Source organism: Somniosus microcephalus, chromosome 11 (assembly GCF_052327205.1).
Source record: "Somniosus microcephalus isolate GS21.2 chromosome 11, FLI_Smic_1.0, whole genome shotgun sequence".
Lineage (NCBI taxonomy): Eukaryota > Metazoa > Chordata > Chondrichthyes > Squaliformes > Somniosidae > Somniosus > Somniosus microcephalus.
In genome coordinates, this window is record NC_140997.1 from 8,362,329 (window position 1) to 8,381,718 (window position 19,390).

A 19,390-nucleotide genomic window follows, 5' to 3' on the forward strand; every position below is an offset into this window, starting at 1 on the left:
CGCTGCTGTTAAGTGTATGTTTAATTATTGTCAATAATAGTTATTATCACATGCGTAATAAATCTGTGAATAGCTACCTGTAATGCTGTGAACCCTGTTATTTTGAGGAGTAACTTATAAGTAAGGACATCCATCCTCTAACACAGTGACCCCATTGGCTCTCAGTGACACTGCCAACCAGTCGGTGCAGGATTGTGGATAGCTTCGTGCTGTGTGCCTTGACCTACAGGAGCTGGCTGAGACTGACCCACAGCCCGAAGAGAGAGGAGAATTTCATTGCTTCAGCCTGTGGCCAGAGCTGAGAGAACAATGATTTAACCCACTGCACCACCACATACTAACCTGTTACTCGGGTAGCTGCTGATCTATTCAGCCTGATCGCTTGTACCCTCTGTAATGTGCCTTGATTCTCTGAGAGACAGAATTAATGTGGCAGAATTCTGCTTAAGGGGATCCCATATTCAGACCAATACTGATGTCGCGTGATGGTTAATAAGAACATAAGAATTAAGGGCAGGAATAGGCCATACGGCCTCTCAAGCCTGCTCCGCCATTCAATCAGATCATGGCTGATCATCGACCTCAACTCCACTTTCCCGCCCAATCCCCATATCCCTTGATTCCCCCCCTAGAGTCCAAAATGGGTGTCAGTCCCATGGGTGTGGATTCCACCTCCCGTCCAACCCTCTCCTCCTCAGTGAATACGCCACGCTGTGCTGCAGATGTTTCATTACAGAATTTTATTTCATCGTTGGAGATAGAACAACTCAAGGGTTTGGAAGCATTCGTGCATGAACATCCTGCCAACAACAGACAGAGAGACCGATACATAAAAGTCATGCAAATTAATTAATTCAGTAATTATTGCAATACATTTTTTTGTTTTTTTGGCAAGCTTCAAACCACATTAATTATTTTGCAATCAACTGCAAGAACACTCAGTGTGATCTTGTGATAAAGGAGATGCATAGACGTCACAAGGGTAGAAATCTTTGAGTACATTCCATTCCATGAGATGTAGCTGAGTAGAAAACATCTATGTCCATAATATGGAAGACACTGTTTAGAAAAAGGTGCGGCTTGCTTTAGACTTAGTGTTCATCCCTGGTTAAACCTGCCTTATCTCCTTTTCCTTTTCCATCAATTTTCACCCTATACCTGTCCTTAGCACCAAGTCCCAGTACATTAAGGTGTCTTGATTTCCTCTGTATTTGCACCCACAGGCACACGTAACTGGCCCTCAAATCAATTACGAAGCTTAAAAGATTGTGGAATTTTGAGCATGAGTTACGTGCGTTAAGTATGATACACCCAAGTCTCCTCGATCCTTTACCGCCGTTTGTCTCCATCCGAACGTATCTCTGCCCATAAACCTGCCCGCTCCCACGGTCAGGATGGGATTGACGGATGAGCTGGGCTCAGTGCAGGTCCATGAGGATGGGATTGATGAATGAGCTGGGCTCAGTGCAGGTCCATGAGGATGGGATTGACGGATGAGCTGGGCTCAGTGCAGGTCCATGAGGATGGGATTGATGGATAAGCTGGGCTCAGTGCAGGTCCATGAGGATGGAATTGATGGATGAATGGAGCTCAGTGACGGCTGATGTCATGCCGGCCGTTCCCAATGAAAAGGTCTAGAGAAGGTAAGAGGCCAGAGGGAGGAATCCAGGTTGAATGAGAATTCTGAAGACGGGAGAAAGGGTCCACTGTGCAGGGGGAAGACTCCTGGCCAAAGAAGTGAGTGCAGAGGCAAAGTCAACGGAAGAAGAGCTCAGCGTTGTGCCGAGCTTGAAATTCGGTGGGTGTGTAAGGTTATGAAGCTGAGGCCTTTGCTGAGGACTGATCATTCAGGGTTAGAGAGGGGATAGTGAAAACACAGCACAGAGTTAGACTGGAAGGAGGGATGGGATCAGAGGAAAGTGAAGGGCCTGGAGGGGCATTGGCGTCCAAGAGTTGTTGAAGCTTGCGGTCCTTGACACCTGAAAGGAAGAAAAAAAATGTTTTTGTGAAATGAGGCGAAGCATGAAATGGAACTGCGGACCAGGACAACTCCGAGAGTGAGTCGGTGCTGCAGACGAGCGAGGTCGAGAGCGTGCATGTGGCAGCGAATGGCGTTGAGCGTGGATCTCAGGGAGGGGCAAGAACGGTGGTTTGAAAAATGCTGAATATCACTGTAGATCCATGAGGGTGGGAGTGATGGATGAGCTGGGCTCAGTGAGGATGGTATTTTTGGATTTGAATTCACGTTCTCTGGATAATTAGCCCTAAACTCTGGATTACTAGTCCAGTAACATAACCACTGCACTACCGTACCCCAAAATGGAGGTAAACCAAAAGTTTGAGTTGCTTCTGTCGGCTGGTCTCAACAGAGATGGAAGTTATTGTAGGGGTAATTGAGGAGGTACTTGGTTACCTGGTCAGAGGCGGCCAATGAGAAGTGGCCATACAAAAAAAACCCAGTTCAAATAACATTGAAATGAAGTACTTTAAAGTGTAGTGGGCATGACACTCAGGCATGATGGGTAGGGGGAACAGAACAGACCAGCATAGAAAAAACCAGGACACAGGAAGTACTGAGTGAAAAGAGTCAGGAAGTATAAGTTATTTTCAACACAGTTTTTATCTATTACTAGCAGATCTCCCCTGGCATTGCTTGTGGTCAGTCAGAGGATACCTTGTTTTACAATAATTGGTGCCAGGCAATGCACAATGTACTGTCAGGACCACAGATATTTCTAATCGGTTTTCTTGCGTTAGATTCATATGTTTCCTGCTTCAATTCTGATTTGCTGCTGTTTTACTGTGGGGCAATCATCAGTGTGAAGGCTGAAGTGTGACACGAAGCACGTGTGATGCTAACAAAGTGCAGATTATATGAATATAGATTGTTCCAAACTCAATGCTAAAAGTTGGTTTTTTTTTAAAATGGAAATTAATTTTTCCCACTTGTGTCTTGTGGGCCTAGAAATTCAATGGCGCAGTGCCCATATTTTGGGCGTTAACCAGACGCCTAAGCCCCCAGTATGGCGGAGAGGAAGTGCGCGCTCATTACGAGCCGGAAGTGCGCCACCTGCCATATTGGTGTAAGCAAACAAAACAGGCGTCCAGGGCCCAGGCCTAAAGCAGTCCTTGGGGCCTTTGCATCTGCAAATATGGCCGATTGAGGCCCCCTGTGCAAAGCTGGGCTGCCCTGAACGCAGCGGCCCCAAATCCGAAGCCTCTTCACTCATCAGCTGCCCGGCGACTCCCAGATGGTGCCCGCAGCTCACGGTCTCACTTAAATAAGGCCCAATGTCGGGCGTGCCCCCGGGCTGACCCATTCAGGTGCATGGATCGTTCCCTGCACACAGTTTGCGCCGGCCTGAATTTCTAGGCCATGTTGTTTCAAGATCCTTCCAGAGCACCAACCCTTCCCATTCCAGCTTCAGCATCCACCTGGACAGGGAGACAGGACCTTAGTTCCCACACCTGGTCTGAGGGTCGGTACCTCTGACAGTGCGGCACTCCCTTCAGTGTTGCGCCGGACTGCGGACCTTGCTCAAATCCAACGGTGGCCACATTAGGTATTAAAGTTTTCAATGAAGGTTAAGTCATTACCCGGCCCTGATCCCCCGTCCCGCCTTCCCCTATTCTGCCCCACGTCTGGATTTGGGGTCGGCAACAGGTCAGAATCCAAGTTACAATGTTCATCTCCTTTGAGGTTCCAGCCACTATCCGCTGATTATTTGCAATCACTGAGAATAGGGTCGGAATAAAATGTCGGGTGGCGCTGTGTTAACACCTCATGCTGAACTTGGGACCTAGGAAAAGAAAAATCAATTATTTGAAAACATTGTTTCAGGTTAAAAATACAGTGAGGGTTTATAGAAAGGAGCCCTCGGGTGTTCTTTAAACCTGAATAACAAATTCGGGATTCACGTAGGAAAATCCTGCAAATTCGTTCTGATCCAGGTTCATGATGAAGAGTTTGTCTGTGGGCGTCAGCTCCACGGGCTGGCGAGTGAATTCCCGGTCAAAGTTTCCAGTGTCTCTGCTGTTTCTCTGTCAGGAGATAAAAAAAAACAAAGAAAGGGTTTTTAGCCAATGTGCTTCTGTGTTTGGAAACATGATTTACAGCTGTCTCGCCATCCTGGCAGTGCGGCTCTCCAGTGCACTACTGAGGGAGTGCTGCACTGTCGGAGGTGCCGTCTTTCAGATGAGACGTTAAGCCGAGGCCCCGTCTGCTCTCTCAGGTGGACGTAAAAGATCCCATGGCACTATTTCGAAGAAGAGCAGTGGAGCTATCCCCGGTGTCCTGGGGCCAATATTTATCCCTCAATCAACATAACAAAAAAAGAGGATTATCTGGTCATTATCACATTGCTGTTTGTGGGAGCTTGCTGTGCGCAAATTGGCTGCCGCTTGTCCCACAGTACAACAGTGACTGCATTTCAAAAGTACTTCATTTGCTGTAAAGTGCTTTGAGACGTCCGGTGGCCGTGAAAGGCGCTATATAAATGCAAGTCTTTCTTTCTTCTTTATCCAGAACCTTTCACAGTCACTGCAAGAACTCACCTTGTATTGGGAGCGTGGGTGGGGAGAGACTGCTTGTGAGTGAAAGAAACGTCGACCTCTCGGCAAAGAGCGGGAGTCACTCTGCAGAGTTACACTGGGGACCAAGGTGGGCACATCAAAGTGCAGCGCCAGTGACTCTACCTCTGTTTAAAAGGTGGTCTTGGGGATGAGCCACCTCCACCCAGCAATTGAACTCCCGATGTCTCACCGTCACTCAGGCAGTGTCTCCGGAGAAATGGCGTAAAAAGCCATTAATGCCGGTCTCCCATCCAAGTTATGCTGGGATATTGGAGCAACCCCTCACAGAAATTCAGACCAAGGTTCTGTGCAATCACGGTGCCATCTCGATGATATTCCTTCTGCCCCATTCTTGTGTTGGAGTGAGTCTTCACCCATTCCCTGAATGTAAATGTAACTGATCCACATTTATGGGCAGTCCCACCCGCGACTGAATTCATTCATGGGAAGCAGGAGAGCTGAAAACCGGACTTGCTATTCAACTCGACATTGAGCCGCTGGTCGCTGTTGGCAGCAACTGAACGTCAACAGGATGTGACATTTCAGCAATCGATTGGGTGTCCGTGTGAGTGCTTGTGGGACCAAGGCATGTAGTGAGGTCTGGGGCAATGGGACAGTCTGTGACCCGAGGCTGGGGTAATGGGACAGTCTGGGAGCAGACACTGGAGCAATGAAACTGTCTGGGAGCAGAGACTGGGGCAATGGGACAGTCTGGGAGCAGACACTGGGGCAATGGGACTGTCTGGGAGCAGAGACTGGGTTAATGGGAGTGTCTGGGGAGCAGACACTGGGGCAATGGGACAGTCTGGGGAGCTGACACTGGAGCAATGGGACTGTCTGGGGAGCAGACACTGGGACAATGGGAGTGTCTGGGGAGCAGACACTGGGGCAATGGGACAGTCTGGGGAGCCGACACTGGTGCAATGGGAGTATCTGGGGAGCAGAGACTGGGTTAATGGGAGTGTCTGGGGAGCAGACACTGGGGCAATGGGACAGTCTGGGGAGCCGACACTGAAGCAATGGGAATGTCTGGGAGCAGAGACTGGGTTAATAGAACTGTCTGGGAGCAGACACTGGGATTGTCTGGGAGCTGGTACTGGGGCAATGGGACTGTCTGGGGAGCAGAGACTGGGTTAATGGGAGTGTCTGGGGAGCAGACACTGGGGCAATGGGACAGTCTGGGGAGCCGACACTGGAGCAATGGGAATGTCTGGGAGCAGAGACTGGGTTAATAGAACTGTCTGGGAGCAGACACTGGGGCAATGGGACTGTCTGGGAGCAGAGACTGGGGCAATGGGATTGTCTGGGAGCTGGTACTGGGGCAATGGGACTGTCTGGGAGGTGGCACTGGGGCAATGAGACTGTCTGGGAGCTGGCACTGGGGCAATGCAAAGGTAACAGGCCAGGAATGTCCTCGAAACTGTTCCCACCTTACGAAACATTTCAATAAGTTCTCATGGAGATAGAAGGAACTATCTCTGGGACTCTCAATGCTTCTGTTCCCAAGAATCACACAGCATCGCTGACTAATCCCCAAAATCTATAGGTTGATGAACCAGATAAACTCCTTCCGCATCAACCTCACATCTGGTATCAGTTCACGTCCGCCCCTCACTGACCAACATCTGCTCTACCTGACAGGATGGATGGAGCAGCCTTGGGGAACTGGGAACATATATTCTCAAGGAGGGAGCTTTCAATGTAACTAATTTAGTGAGGGTGGGAGTAATCTGATTTCAGGTGATGTAAGATCAAACGCCTGTCCTGCTCCTGCCCCAGAAACACTTTAAATGATTCACCTACCTGTGCTGTTGTTTCCTGCCCTATATGCAGTTCTTGGTGTGACCCATTCTGTGGCTCTGTGCTCGAAGAGCTGGTGGAATAAGGGACTGGACCTTGTTTCAGGCCATCCTGAAATGAATGGACCCCAATACACAAATACAGAACACGGCCCCCAAATAAACACAGACCAGTGAAGCTCCCAACGAACAGATTAGAGAGTACCCATTAAAAAACAGACAGGAATCCCCAATAACGACATGCGAGAGAACCCCAATAAACACAGAACAGACACCCCATGCAAATAAAGACCAGAGAGACCCCAGTTAAAACAGACTAGGTACAGGGGTGGACTGGCCACGTGGGAAATCAGGAGAAACTGTGAAGGGTTCTACAGCGCTGTATTATCAGCACCCACCGTTTTTTGTGAGAACCCTGAAGAATCCCATGCCCTTTCGGGACAGCCAGTCCATCCCTGACTAGATAGAGGCCAATAAACACAGACCAGATATAGCCCAATAAAAACAGACTAAACAGACCCTAATAAAGACAGACCACGGAAACTCCAAACATGCACAAGCTAGAATGACCCCCCAAATAAATACATGCCACAGACTCATGTCAAACACGGACTAGAAAGCCCACAATTAGAACAGGCTTGAGTCCCCGATTAATGTAAATCAACCCCAATAAATAGATAAAAAACTTACAATTAACATAGACCAGAAAGACGCCATAGAGAAAGACCAGATCCCCCAAGAAAGAAAAATCAAAGCAATCACAAAATAACCACAGCCCAGAGCAGATGAACCCAAATAAACATCCAAAACCCCAACAAATATAGACCAGAGACTCCAAAATATACAAATCAGAGACCACCCGATAAACACAGACCAGAACCCCTAATAAATACACCAGAGCTTCCAACAAACACAGATCAGACACCCAAACAAACAAACCAAATGTTACTGATGAGAGCCCCCAATAAACATGGACCACAATCAATAAACACTATCCAAGGACCCCAATGCATACAGTAGAGACTCCTGCCAAACACAGACTAGTCTCCAAAGAGCAGAGACCACAATAAACACAGAGATCCCCAATAAACACAGGCTAGAGTGATCCCCAATAAACACAGGCTAGAGTGATCCCCAATAAACACAGGTTAGAGTGATCCCCAATAAACACAGGCTAGAGTGATCCCCAATAATCACAGGCTAGAGGACCTAATAAAACAGGCTAGAGTGATCCCCAATAAACACAGACTAGAGTGATCCCCAATAAACACAGGCTAGAGTGATCCCCAATAATCATAGGCTAGAGTGATCCCCAATAAATACAGACTAGAGTGATCCCCAATAATCACAGGCTAGAGTGATCCCCAATAAATACAGACTAGAGTGATCCCCAATAAACACAGGCTAGAGTGATCCCCAATAAATACAGACTAGAGTGATCCCCAATAAATACAGACTAGAGTGATCCCCAATAAACACAGGCTAGAGTGATCCCCAATAAACACAGGCTAGAGTGATCCCCAATAAACACAGGCTAGAGTGATCCCCAATAAACACAGGCTAGAGTGATCCCCAATAAACACAGGCTAGAGTGATCCCCAATAAATACAGACTAGAGGACCTAATAAAACAGACCAGAAGCCTCAACAAAACACAGACTAGGCGCTTCCAATAACATGGACCAGAATCCCCCTGTAAATACAGACCAAATTATTGGAGGTTCTTAGTTATTTCTAGTTGGCAGCTCTGTTTCGTACTAATTGTGGTCCCGCAAATAGAACCTCCAATAATCACTTACTAAAGCTATTCAGAAACAGGAAAGAGAGCTCTCCAACAAACACAGACCAGAGACACAGACAAACAGAGATGGGGACTCCCATCAACACAAACATGCGAGTCCCAATAACCAACTGACCAGAGAGACCCAACAATAAACATAGACTGGTGACATCCAAATGGACACAGAATGAAGGTCTCCAATAAAAACAGAATCGGGATCACAAAAATACAGAGCAAAGTAACTCCCAGTTAACACATACTAGAACTTCCAACAAACACAGAACGTATCCAAAAGCAATGAACCAAAAGATGTCCAATAATACAGATCACAGCCCTAATTAAACACAGACCAGATAGACTCCTAATAAAAACAAACTGGAACGACTCCTAATAAACACGGACCAGAGACATGCCCAGAAAATACAATGCAGAAAAGCCTCTGATGAACACAAACTAATGACTACCCATAAATACAGACCAAAGAGGCCCCCAGTAAAAACAGCCCAGAGGGATCCCAATAAAGAGAGACCAGACCCTCTGGGAAAAATCAGAGAAATCACACAATAAACAAAGACCAAAGCTTCCAACAAACACAGACTAGAGGCTAAAATAACACAGATCAGAGTCCGTAACAGACCTGGACCACTGAACACAAACATGAACCCACAATAAAAACACAATAACAGAGACCCCAAGAAATACAGACCAGAGATCGCAACATATACAGGCCAGAGATCGCAAGAAATACAGACCATAGATCACAAGAAATACAGACCAGAGATCGCAACATATACAGACCAGAGATCGCAACATATACAGACCAGAGACCCCAAGAAATACAGACCGTAGATCGCTAGAAATACAGACCAGAGATCGCAACATATACAGACCAGAGATCACAAGAAATACAGACCAGAGACCCTAGCATATACACACCAGAGATCGCAACATATACAGACCAGAGAGTGCAACATATACAGACCAGAGATCGCAACATATACAGACCACAGATCGCAAAATATACAGACCAGAGATCGCAAGAAATACAGACCAGAGATCGCAACATATACAGGCCCAAGATTGCAACATATACAGACCAGAGATCGCAACATATACAGACCAGAGACCCCAACATATACAGACCAGAGATCGCAAGAAATACAGACCAGAGATTGCAACATATACAGGCCAGAGATCGCAACATATACAGACCAGAGATCGCAACATATACACACCAGAGATCGCAAGAAATACAGACCAGAGATCGCAAGAAATACAGACCAGAGATCGCAACATATACAGACCAGAGACCCCAACATATACAGACCAGAGATCGCAACATATACAGACCAGAGATCGCAACATATACAGACCAGAGACCCTAACATATACAGTCCAGAGATCGCAAGAAATACAGACCAGAGACCCTAGCATATACACACCAGAGATCGCAACATATACAGACCAGAGAGCGCAACATATACAGACCAGAGATCGCAAGAAATACAGACCAGAGATCGCAACATATACAGACCAGAGATCGCAAAATATACAGACCAGAGATCGCAAGAAATACAGACCAGAGATCGCAACATATACAGGCCCAAGATCGCAACATATACAGACCAGAGATCATAACATATACAGACCAGTGACCCCAACATATACAGACCAGAGATTGCAACATATACAGGCCAGAGATTGCAACATATACAGACCAGAGACCCTAACATATACAGACCAGAGATCGCAAGAAATACAGACCAGAGATCGCAAGAAATAGACCAGAGATCGCAATAAATAGACCAGAGATTGCAAGAAATACAGACCAGAGATCGCAACATATACAGACCAGAGATCGCAACATATACAGACCAGAAATCGCAAGAAATACAGACCAGAGATCGCAAGAAATACAGACCAGAGATCGCAACATATACAGATCAGAGATTGCAACATATACAGACCAGAGACCCCAACATATACAGACTAGAGTCTCCATTTACAAAAATGCAGACTGGAGTTGTTCATATTCCATACCCATTGTTAGATGGGGCCTTCATGCACTGTATACTGGAGTAAAAGGGGTATTGATGCATTGCTGCCTAAGGAGGGGCCAGTGATTTACTGCATGCTTGGTATCATGGGGCATTTCAAACTTCATATTCTCTTAGAGGAGGCATTGATAAACATGCGGGATAAAAGGGGGTATATAAACATCTCATGATGGGTAAGGGGCATTCATTTTGTGTATTTGGGTAGGAGGGGGTAGTCATGCAATTCATGCTGGGTAAGAGGGGTCATTTATTTTGTGTATTCTCAATCGGTGGGGTATTTATGCAGTTCATGCTAGGTTACACGGGGCATTCATTTCTGTTTTTCTTGGTAGGGAGATATTCATGCAGTGCATTCTGAGTAAGGGATGTCATTTGTTTTCTGTATCCTGGCTAGCAAGAGGTATTCTTGGAGTACATGCTTGGTAAATAAGGAACATTCTTCTAGAACATGCTGGCTATATAAGGATACAAAACACAGAATAACAATACACCTTGTGTAATACACAATGATTTATACTGTCGACATTGACTAACAGTATATTCTGAGGGGGAGACTATCAAACCAGTACACACCGAGTAACATTGTACGCTTGATAACATTCACACGGAGTAACAAGGCAAACTAAATAACAAGAAATAATTTATACTGTACACACTTGAGTAACAGGAAGAGGTCCATAATATACACACAGTAACACAAACTGAGCAACAGGAAATGGTTGATAATGTACATACTGAGCAACAGGAAATGGTTGATAATGTACACATTAACAACACAAACTGAACAGGAAAGGATTAATACTCTATACAGGAAAAAATGATACTGTACACATTGAGCAACAATGCAAAGTGAATAACTGAAAATAATATTGTACATGAGTAACAAGAAATGATTGATAATGTACACACTAATAATGCAAACTGAGGAATGGGATGCAATTGACAATGTATATACTGAGTAATGGACTGTGTTACATCAGTGTGAGAACATATTATTTCTGTTACAGGCTGCTGCATTTGTGTTATATTTGTTAGGGTATGTTGTATCAGTGAGATGGCATGTTATATCAACTGAGCATGTGGTAAGTTAATAAGGATGTTTGTATCAATGAGAAGTGTGTTATGTCAGTGTCTTTTATAGGTGAGGGATATGTTATATCAGTAAGGGACGGTATTATATCAATGAGGGGTGTGGTAAATCAGTGACAGATTGTTACATCAGTGTGGGTATGTTACATCAATGCAAAGGTGTGTTATATTAGTGAAGGAGTGTGTTATATATTCACTAGAATGACATGAAGGGGGAAATAGTGAAAGATTGCATTGAATTCATAAGAAGGGTATAGACTCAAGATTATCATTAGAAGAATGAAGGGGGATGTTTGAAGAAACTTTTTCACAGAGAGGGTTATAGAACACGGATTGATTTACCACAAGTGACTATTGAAAAGGAATTTGATATATATTTGTAAAGGAAGAATATAAAAGGATATGGGGAAAAGACAGGGAATTGGCATTACAGTAAATAGGTCCAGTTAAAGAACTTGCACTGGTGCAGGTGGGATCACTGCATGGATTCCTTCAGTGTTGTAAGCTCTGTGACTCCATGTACATTGCATTATCTATATTCAATTTCATACACTCTAATACCACATATGTGTACAGGCGATTGACTGTGTCTGCAGATTATCATGGCCCAGATGGGACCCCTCAGTTAAATTATCTCCACTGAGCCGGAACTTCATTAGGCATTGTTCTTCCGTGAGGTTCAGGCAGTTCTGCCCATTGAGTAGATCCACTATCTGGAATCGTTCTATAAATTGTGCATCTTCTATGTGCTGCACTCTGGGATCGATGTCTCTTCAACTTCCTGCTGTGCCCATGGTATGAGGATGAAAGTCCATTGTACTATTCACTGCTCTGTTCCAACTCGGGAATCTGGCCTTTCCTTCAGAAAGCCAACCTACAGGACTTACTCCCACCCTGAGCTACACTGCACAAGTTTCTCTTGACTGCCCCTTCACTTGGCTCATTCTGTTCCTGGGTGAACTTTCACAAACACTTTTTTCCTGGGAGCAAGACTCGGAGTAGAGAAGCTAACAGAAGGAAATATGTTGCTCTATATAACTATTTAAGAAAGGAGGGAGAGAGAAAACGGGGAACTACAGACCAGTTGGCCTGACATCAGTAGTAGGGAAAATGCTAGAATCTATTATTAAGGACGTGGTAACAGAGCACTTAGAAAATAACAGGATTGGGCAGAGTCAACACGGATTTATGAAAGGGAAATCGTGTTTGACAAATCTGTTCGCGTTTTTTGAGGTTGTAACAAGCAGAATAAATAAGAGGGAACCAGTGGATGTGGTGTATTTGGATTTTCAGAAGGCATTCGATAAGGTGCCACACAAGAGGTTATTAAACAAAATTAGGGCTCATGGGATTGGGGGTAATATACTAGCATGGATTGAGGATTGGTTAATGGACAGAAAACAGAGAGTAGGAATAAATGGGTCATTTTCGGGTTGGCAGGCTGTAACTAGTGGGGTACCGCAAGGATCAGTGCTTGGGCCTCAGCTATTCACAATCTACATCAATGATTTGGATGAGGGGACCGAGTGTAATATATCCAAGTTTGCTGATGATACAAAGCTGGGTGGGAATGTCCTACAAGGAGAGATTGAGTAGACTCGGCCTATATTCTCTAGAGTTTAGAAGAGAGGTGATTTCATAGAAACATACAAAATTCTTACAGGGCTTGACAGGATGTTTCCCCTGGCTGGGGAGTCTAAAACCAGGGGTCCCAGTCTCAGAATAAGGGGTTGGCCATTTAAAACTGAGATGAGGAGAAATGTCTTCACTCAGAGGGTGGTGAATCTTTGGAATTCTCTACCGCAGAGGGCTGTGGAGGCTCAGTCATTGAGTATATTCAAGACAGAGATCGATAGATTTTTGAATATTAAGGGAATCAAAGGATATGGGGATAGTTCAGAAAAGTGGAGATGAGGTAGAAGATCAGTCATGATCTTATTGAATGGCGGAGCAGGCTCGAAGGGCCAAATGGCCTACTCCTGCTCCTAGTTCTTATGTTCTTTACCTTTTTCTCATGTTCTCTACCCCTCTATACTCATCTCTACCCTTTCCTACCACTCTCTGCTGAGCTCTACCCCTCAACATCCATCTCTACTACTCTCCCCTTCCATCATTATCTCTACCTCTCTCTGTTGTACTCTATCCCTACTCCATGTTCTTTCCTTCTCTATCTCCACTCTCTACCCTTCTGTAACATTCTCTACATCTTTCTACCATCTCTACCCCCTCTATTCCTTTCTGCATCACTCTACCTCTCTCTTGCCTGGCTATTAAGCTTTACTGACAGCATGATGTAGCCTCGATTATTTGAGACAACATTAAGGGATGGAACCAAAATACATTAATAAAATACCGATAAATCTTAATGAGGGCGATATTTTTCCACCCACTCCTTTAATAGAAAGTAGCAAGTTATCTCTTTGAATACCATATTGGGGCACACTGGAAACTAGGAACCAATGATACAGTGCATTCTAGGTAAGGTATGTCATTTGTTTTGTGTATTCTAGATGGCCAAAGGTATTCCAAGCCGTGGAGAGCACAACAGCTCAGCACAATGAGTTATGCCAGGCAAATAACGCGCGCTTTACTCACTGCTATCAGCTGTTTTGTTCATTGCACACGTGAAATGGTTTTCTTTGTAAGAATGGAAATTGTGTACACTACAATTTTACAGAGCAACTAAATGAATCTTTCTTCTGTGCACTCCATGTAGGGAAATGGTAAACCTGCTCTTTATTAATGGGTATACAATCCAGATACACTTAACACTCTGAGGAAATTTGCCCTCCCAGGGTCATCCACCACTCCTTAGACAAGAGTGCCAGGGTACCCTTCTCTCAGGCCTCTGCCACTGGCACACTTGATTCAGATTGTAGAAGGTGCAAGAAACCTGGTGCCAGATAGTCCTCCCTTCTTTTGGGGAAGCATTCCACCTCCCTCTCCTCCTCATTTCGGCAATGTCACAAGTTAAAATCCTTTGTTACTGTGGGTTCATGAGTGAAAAGACCTGAACGTCTACTTCCTAAAAATCTTTGTCCTGTTTATTCAGCAGTGTAAGGGTTACTCACTGTGTAAATGAACAGTCACTGTTTATTCAGTGGGGTAAGGGTTACTCACTGTGTAACTGAACAGTTACTGTTTATTCAGTGGGGTAAGGGTTACTCACTGTGTAAATGAACAGTCGCTGTTTATTCAGTGGGGTAAGGGTTACTCACTGTGTAAATGAACAGTCGCTGTTTATTCAGTGGGGTAAGGGTTACTCACTGTGTAAATGAACAGTTACTGTTTATTCAGTGGGGTAAGGGTTACTCACTGTGTAAATGAACAGTCACTGTTTATTCAGTGGGGTAAGGGTTACTCACTGTGTAAATGAACAGTCACTGTTTATTCAGTGGGGTAAGGGTTACTCACTGTGTAAATGAACAGTTACTGTTTATTCAGTGGGGTAAGGGTTACTCACTGTGTAAATGAACAGTTACTGTTTATTCAGTGGGGTAAGGGTTACTCACTGTGTAAATGAACAGTCACTGTTTATTCAGTGGGGTAAGGGTTACTCACTGTGTAAATGAACAGTTACTGTTTATTCAGTGGGGTAAGGGTTACTCACTGTGTAAATGAACAGTCACTGTTTATTCAGTGGGGTAAGGGTTACTCACTGTGTAACTGAACAGTCACTGTTTATTCAGTGGGGTAAGGGTTACTCACTGTGTAAATGAACAGTCACTGTTTATTCAGTGGGGTAAGGGTTACTCACTGTGTAAATGAACAGTCACTGTTTATTCAGTGGGGTAAGGGCTACTCACTGTGTAAATGAACAGTCACTGTTTATTCAGTGGGGTAAGGGTTACTCACTGTGTAAATGAACAGTTACTCTTTATTCAGTGGGGTAAGGGTTACTCACTGTGTAAATGAACAGTTACTGTTTATTCAGTGGGGTAAGGGTTACTCACTGTGTAAATGAACAGTCACTGTTTATTCAGCAGTGTAAGGGTTACTCACTGTGTAAATGAACAGTCACTGTTTATTCAGCAGTGTAAGGGTTACTCACTGTGTAAATGAACAGTCACTGTTTATTCAGTGGGGTAAGGGTTACTCACTGTGTAACTGAACAGTCACTGTTTATTCAGTGGGGTAAGGGTTACTCACTGTGTAACTGAACAGTCACTGTTTATTCAGTGGGGTAAGGGTTACTCACTGTGTAAATGAACAGTCACTGTTTATTCAGTGGGGTAAGGGTTACTCACTGTGTAAATGAACAGTTACTGTTTATTCAGTGGGGTAAGGGTTACTCACTGTGTAAATGAACAGTTACTGTTTATTCAGTGGGGTAAGGGTTACTCACTGTGTAAATGAACAGTTACTGTTTATTCAGTGGGGTAAGGGTTACTCACTGTGTAAATGAACAGTCACTGTTTATTCAGTGGGGTAAGGGTTACTCACTGTGTAAATGAACAGTTACTGTTTATTCAGTGGGGTAAGGGTTACTCACTGTGTAAATGAACAGTTACTGTTTATTCAGTGGGGTAAGGGTTACTCACTGAGTAAATGAACAGTTACTGTTTATTCAGTGGGGTAAGGGTTACTCACTGTGTAACTGAACAGTTACTGTTTATTCAGTGGGGTAAGGGTTACTCACTGTGTAAATGAACAGTTACTGTTTATTCAGTGGGGTAAGGGTTACTCACTGTGTAAATGAACAGTTACTGTTTATTCAGTGGGGTAAATGAACAGTTACTGTTTATTCAGTGGGGTAAGGGTTACTCACTGTGTAAATGAACAGTCACTGTTTATTCAGTGGGGTAAATGAACAGTCACTGTTTATTCAGTGGGGTAAGGGTTACTCACTGTGTAACTGAACAGTTACTGTTTATTCAGTGGGGTAAGGGTTACTCACTGTGTAAATGAACAGTTACTGTTTATTCAGTGGGGTAAGGGTTACTCACTGTGTAAATGAACAGTCACTGTTTATTCAGTGGGGTAAATGAACAGTCACTGTTTATTCAGTGGGGTAAGGGTTACTCACTGTGTAACTGAACAGTTACTGTTTATTCAGTGGAGTAAGGGTTACTTACTATTCATTGGGGTAAGGATTACTTACTATGTAACTGCAAAGTTGCAGTTCATTCAGTGGGGTAAGGGCTATTCCCTGCATAACTGTGGAGAGTTGCTGTTTATTCAGCAGGGTAAGGATTACTTACTGTATGACTGTGCAGAGTTGCTATTTATTCAGTGGGGTAAGGGTTACACAGAGGGTTACGTGGAATAGCCAGTGTTTGGTACTTGAATGGCTGTATTTTCTGCTTACAGCTGCATTCTATTTTCCTTTTTATAGCACAGGATTATTATTTCCTTGGTTGGTTGATGTATTTTGTAATTTATGCTGGAAGTTTGTGAGGGGGATTACAATTGAGTAGCTGTTTAAGAGACTGAGACGAGTGTGTCAGTGGGGTGACCTGTTTGGGACTGATAGGACTCGGAACTTCTGATAAGCACTCAGCGTCAATTTTAGACAGATTTAATTAACTTTCCTTCCTGGACCAGCACAGTGGTATAGAAAACACCCAAGCAGCTAAACTAGAAGCGGCTGTTAAATTAAACAGGTGACTAAAGTGATGCTGAGCTTTTTTGGTGCGATTTTCTTTATTGTATATCAATACTGGAAAAATATTTGGCACATCAACTGCAGGCATTGTTAGCGACACACTACAAAACAACAGTCATGCATCACTTTATTTCTTTTTAAAATTTCTTGCAAAGTTTCGTTATCACTTTAAACATGCCGGCGCCCTCCTGAAAGATTCACCAATAGCCAGGCCAGTTCAAGCAGGTTAGGAGGAGGCTGGCTTTCAAAGTATCATTCAGCCCAGAGAGAGGAGGAGGTTGCAATTTAACACTAACATGGGAAAGGGGGCAGTCACAATCACTTCTAAAACTGAGCAGATTTTACAAAACACTTTTTCGATTCAAACATGATTATTATTACACATCAGCCGCCAGGATCACATTATGTGGGGAATAAAACATTTAGAAAGAACTTCGTTTGACACATTTTTATAGAATTGCTGAGATTGACATCCTAAATCTTTTGAAGATTTTCCTGGTTCACATTTCGCTAGAAACACCAGCCAGAGGAAATCTTCACAAACACTCCAGCGATGTCATGGCAGGTAGTGACCAGAGCAAGTCTCACTCTGTAGTAACAAGGGAATTAATTACCTTTGTGTTTTGCAGTAGGGCGACAGGAAAGCCACTGGATTGAGGCAGTTAATAAACAAACAGGCCAGCTTTTGGCAACCAGGCAGCAAATAATTTTTGCAAAGCATCTTCATACAGGCTGAATATAAAGGGAAGCACCTGCAATATGAACCCGTCAGCAGCACCTGCCGCAGCCGCTGTGTGCACTCTGTGTCTCGCTGTGTGATGAGGTGATGGATGAATTACCGCATTCCCAACACGCTTTGAGAGATTTGCAAAGCAAACATCACGGAACAGTTAACAGCCTTTGAACATGCTGCACAACCCAGAGCTTGGGCCCTATTCTGAAGAGGACACCTGACCCCCCTCTCCTTTCCCCCAATTCCTCCCCAGGCACCTTTAACATGTAACTTCAGGCTTTAGAAATGCCGAGTTAATAAAGGAGAACCCCTCGAACTCTGCCTGGTCAATATTCATGATGACCTCTTGGTCAGGTGGAGTTAAGACTGGCGGATGGCGGGTGAAAAATCGGTCGAAGTTCTCAGCGTTGCGCCCGCACTGTGGGAGGAGAAAGAAAAAGGATGATGGGATGGAGTGTCATGGGTTTATAAATGGGTTAGTTCCGTAAAACAAACCAATCTCGGAGGATGGGTAATGCAATGGATAGTGCACTGCAGGTGTAATCGGTTTACAACATCCCACGTCGCCTCACACCAGGATAACACTGGCTACACTCTGGCTCACAATCCACTCCATCACAGTTGCTAAACTTGCCAGTTTTAATGTGTTTTTTTCCTATCTCCGCACTTCACCTGAACATAGGAACAGGAGGAGGCCATTCAGTCCCTCGACCCTGTTACATAGGAACAGGAGGAGGCCATTCAGCCACTCAAGCCTGTTACATAAGAACAATAGGTGGCCATTTAGCCCCTCGAGGATGTTACACAGGATCGGGAGGAGGTCATTCAGCCCCTCGAGCCTGTTACATAGGAACAGGAGGAGGCCCTTCAGCCCCTTGAGCCTGTTCGGCCATTCATATCGCAACTCCATTTAACATTTACCAAACTCCATTCACCTGAAGTTCTGACTTCTGCTGGGTGGGTTGGGTACCACGGACACTCGTTACCTCAGTCTAGTGACCAATCTTCATGTTTGGGGCTGAACAGTCAATGTCCACATTATAGTTTTATGGTAGAGTTATGGAGATTACAGCACGGGAGTACGCCGTTCGGCGCACTGCACCCGTGCAGGGGGAGCTCCTCAACTGAACTGTCTACTATGACCCCATTTCCTTTCCCTCTCTCATGTTCTTTTATTTTATTCCTTTACAAATAACTATCAAATTCATTTTGATATAATGATGTTATAGAATAATAATGGAGAGTATTACAGATGGGCCTTATCCTGTCTTCACTTGATATCCACGGGCCACTGGACCATGACCAGCTGCAGGAACTCTGTCTGATTTCCCCCTCCCTTAACCCAGGGGCACCGAGAACAATCGGAGTGTCCCAACTGAGATCAGTCTGGGGATCAAATGGGCCTATTTGGAATGTATGGGACAATCCTGCCAGCGGCAGCCCAGAGCCAGCCAAGCGGTAGGGGGGGTCGGGAGAAACAGCAACATGGATTCAATCTGACAGGGCCAGGTTTAGTCACAGTGAGTCTGACTCACTCCCACCCCGCCTACAAATGATGTATCCCACATTCCACAATCAGAAAGCTGAGGCATGTCAGGAGTGTTCTAAACCAGTATTGAGCAATGGAACATTTTGGGGACCAATACCTCCACTCCCAGTCCTGAAATCTGAAGAACTTGTATTTATCTAGCGCCTATAATGTAGTAAAGGCAGGAGCATTATCAGACAACATTTGACACTGAGCCACATAAACAAC

General features: G+C 44.5%; 1 protein-coding gene across 2 annotated transcripts in view; it reads right to left on the minus strand.

Annotated features, from left to right (window-relative positions):
- Positions 1–727: 727 nt before the first annotated feature.
- The window catches only part of LOC147110287 (protein kinase C beta type), a 354,049-nt gene continuing 335,386 nt past the window's right edge, over positions 728–19,390 (minus strand). Inside the window, exon 17 of one of the 2 annotated variants that reach the window (XM_086000116.1) lies at positions 728–4,041. In XM_086000116.1, the coding sequence (XP_085856242.1) occupies positions 3,889–4,041 (153 nt within the window). In that variant the 3' untranslated portion in view covers positions 728–3,888. Of the gene's footprint in view, positions 4,042–16,920; positions 18,053–19,390 lie in introns of those variants that run through there. The other variant, XM_086000115.1, reaches the window with a different exon arrangement.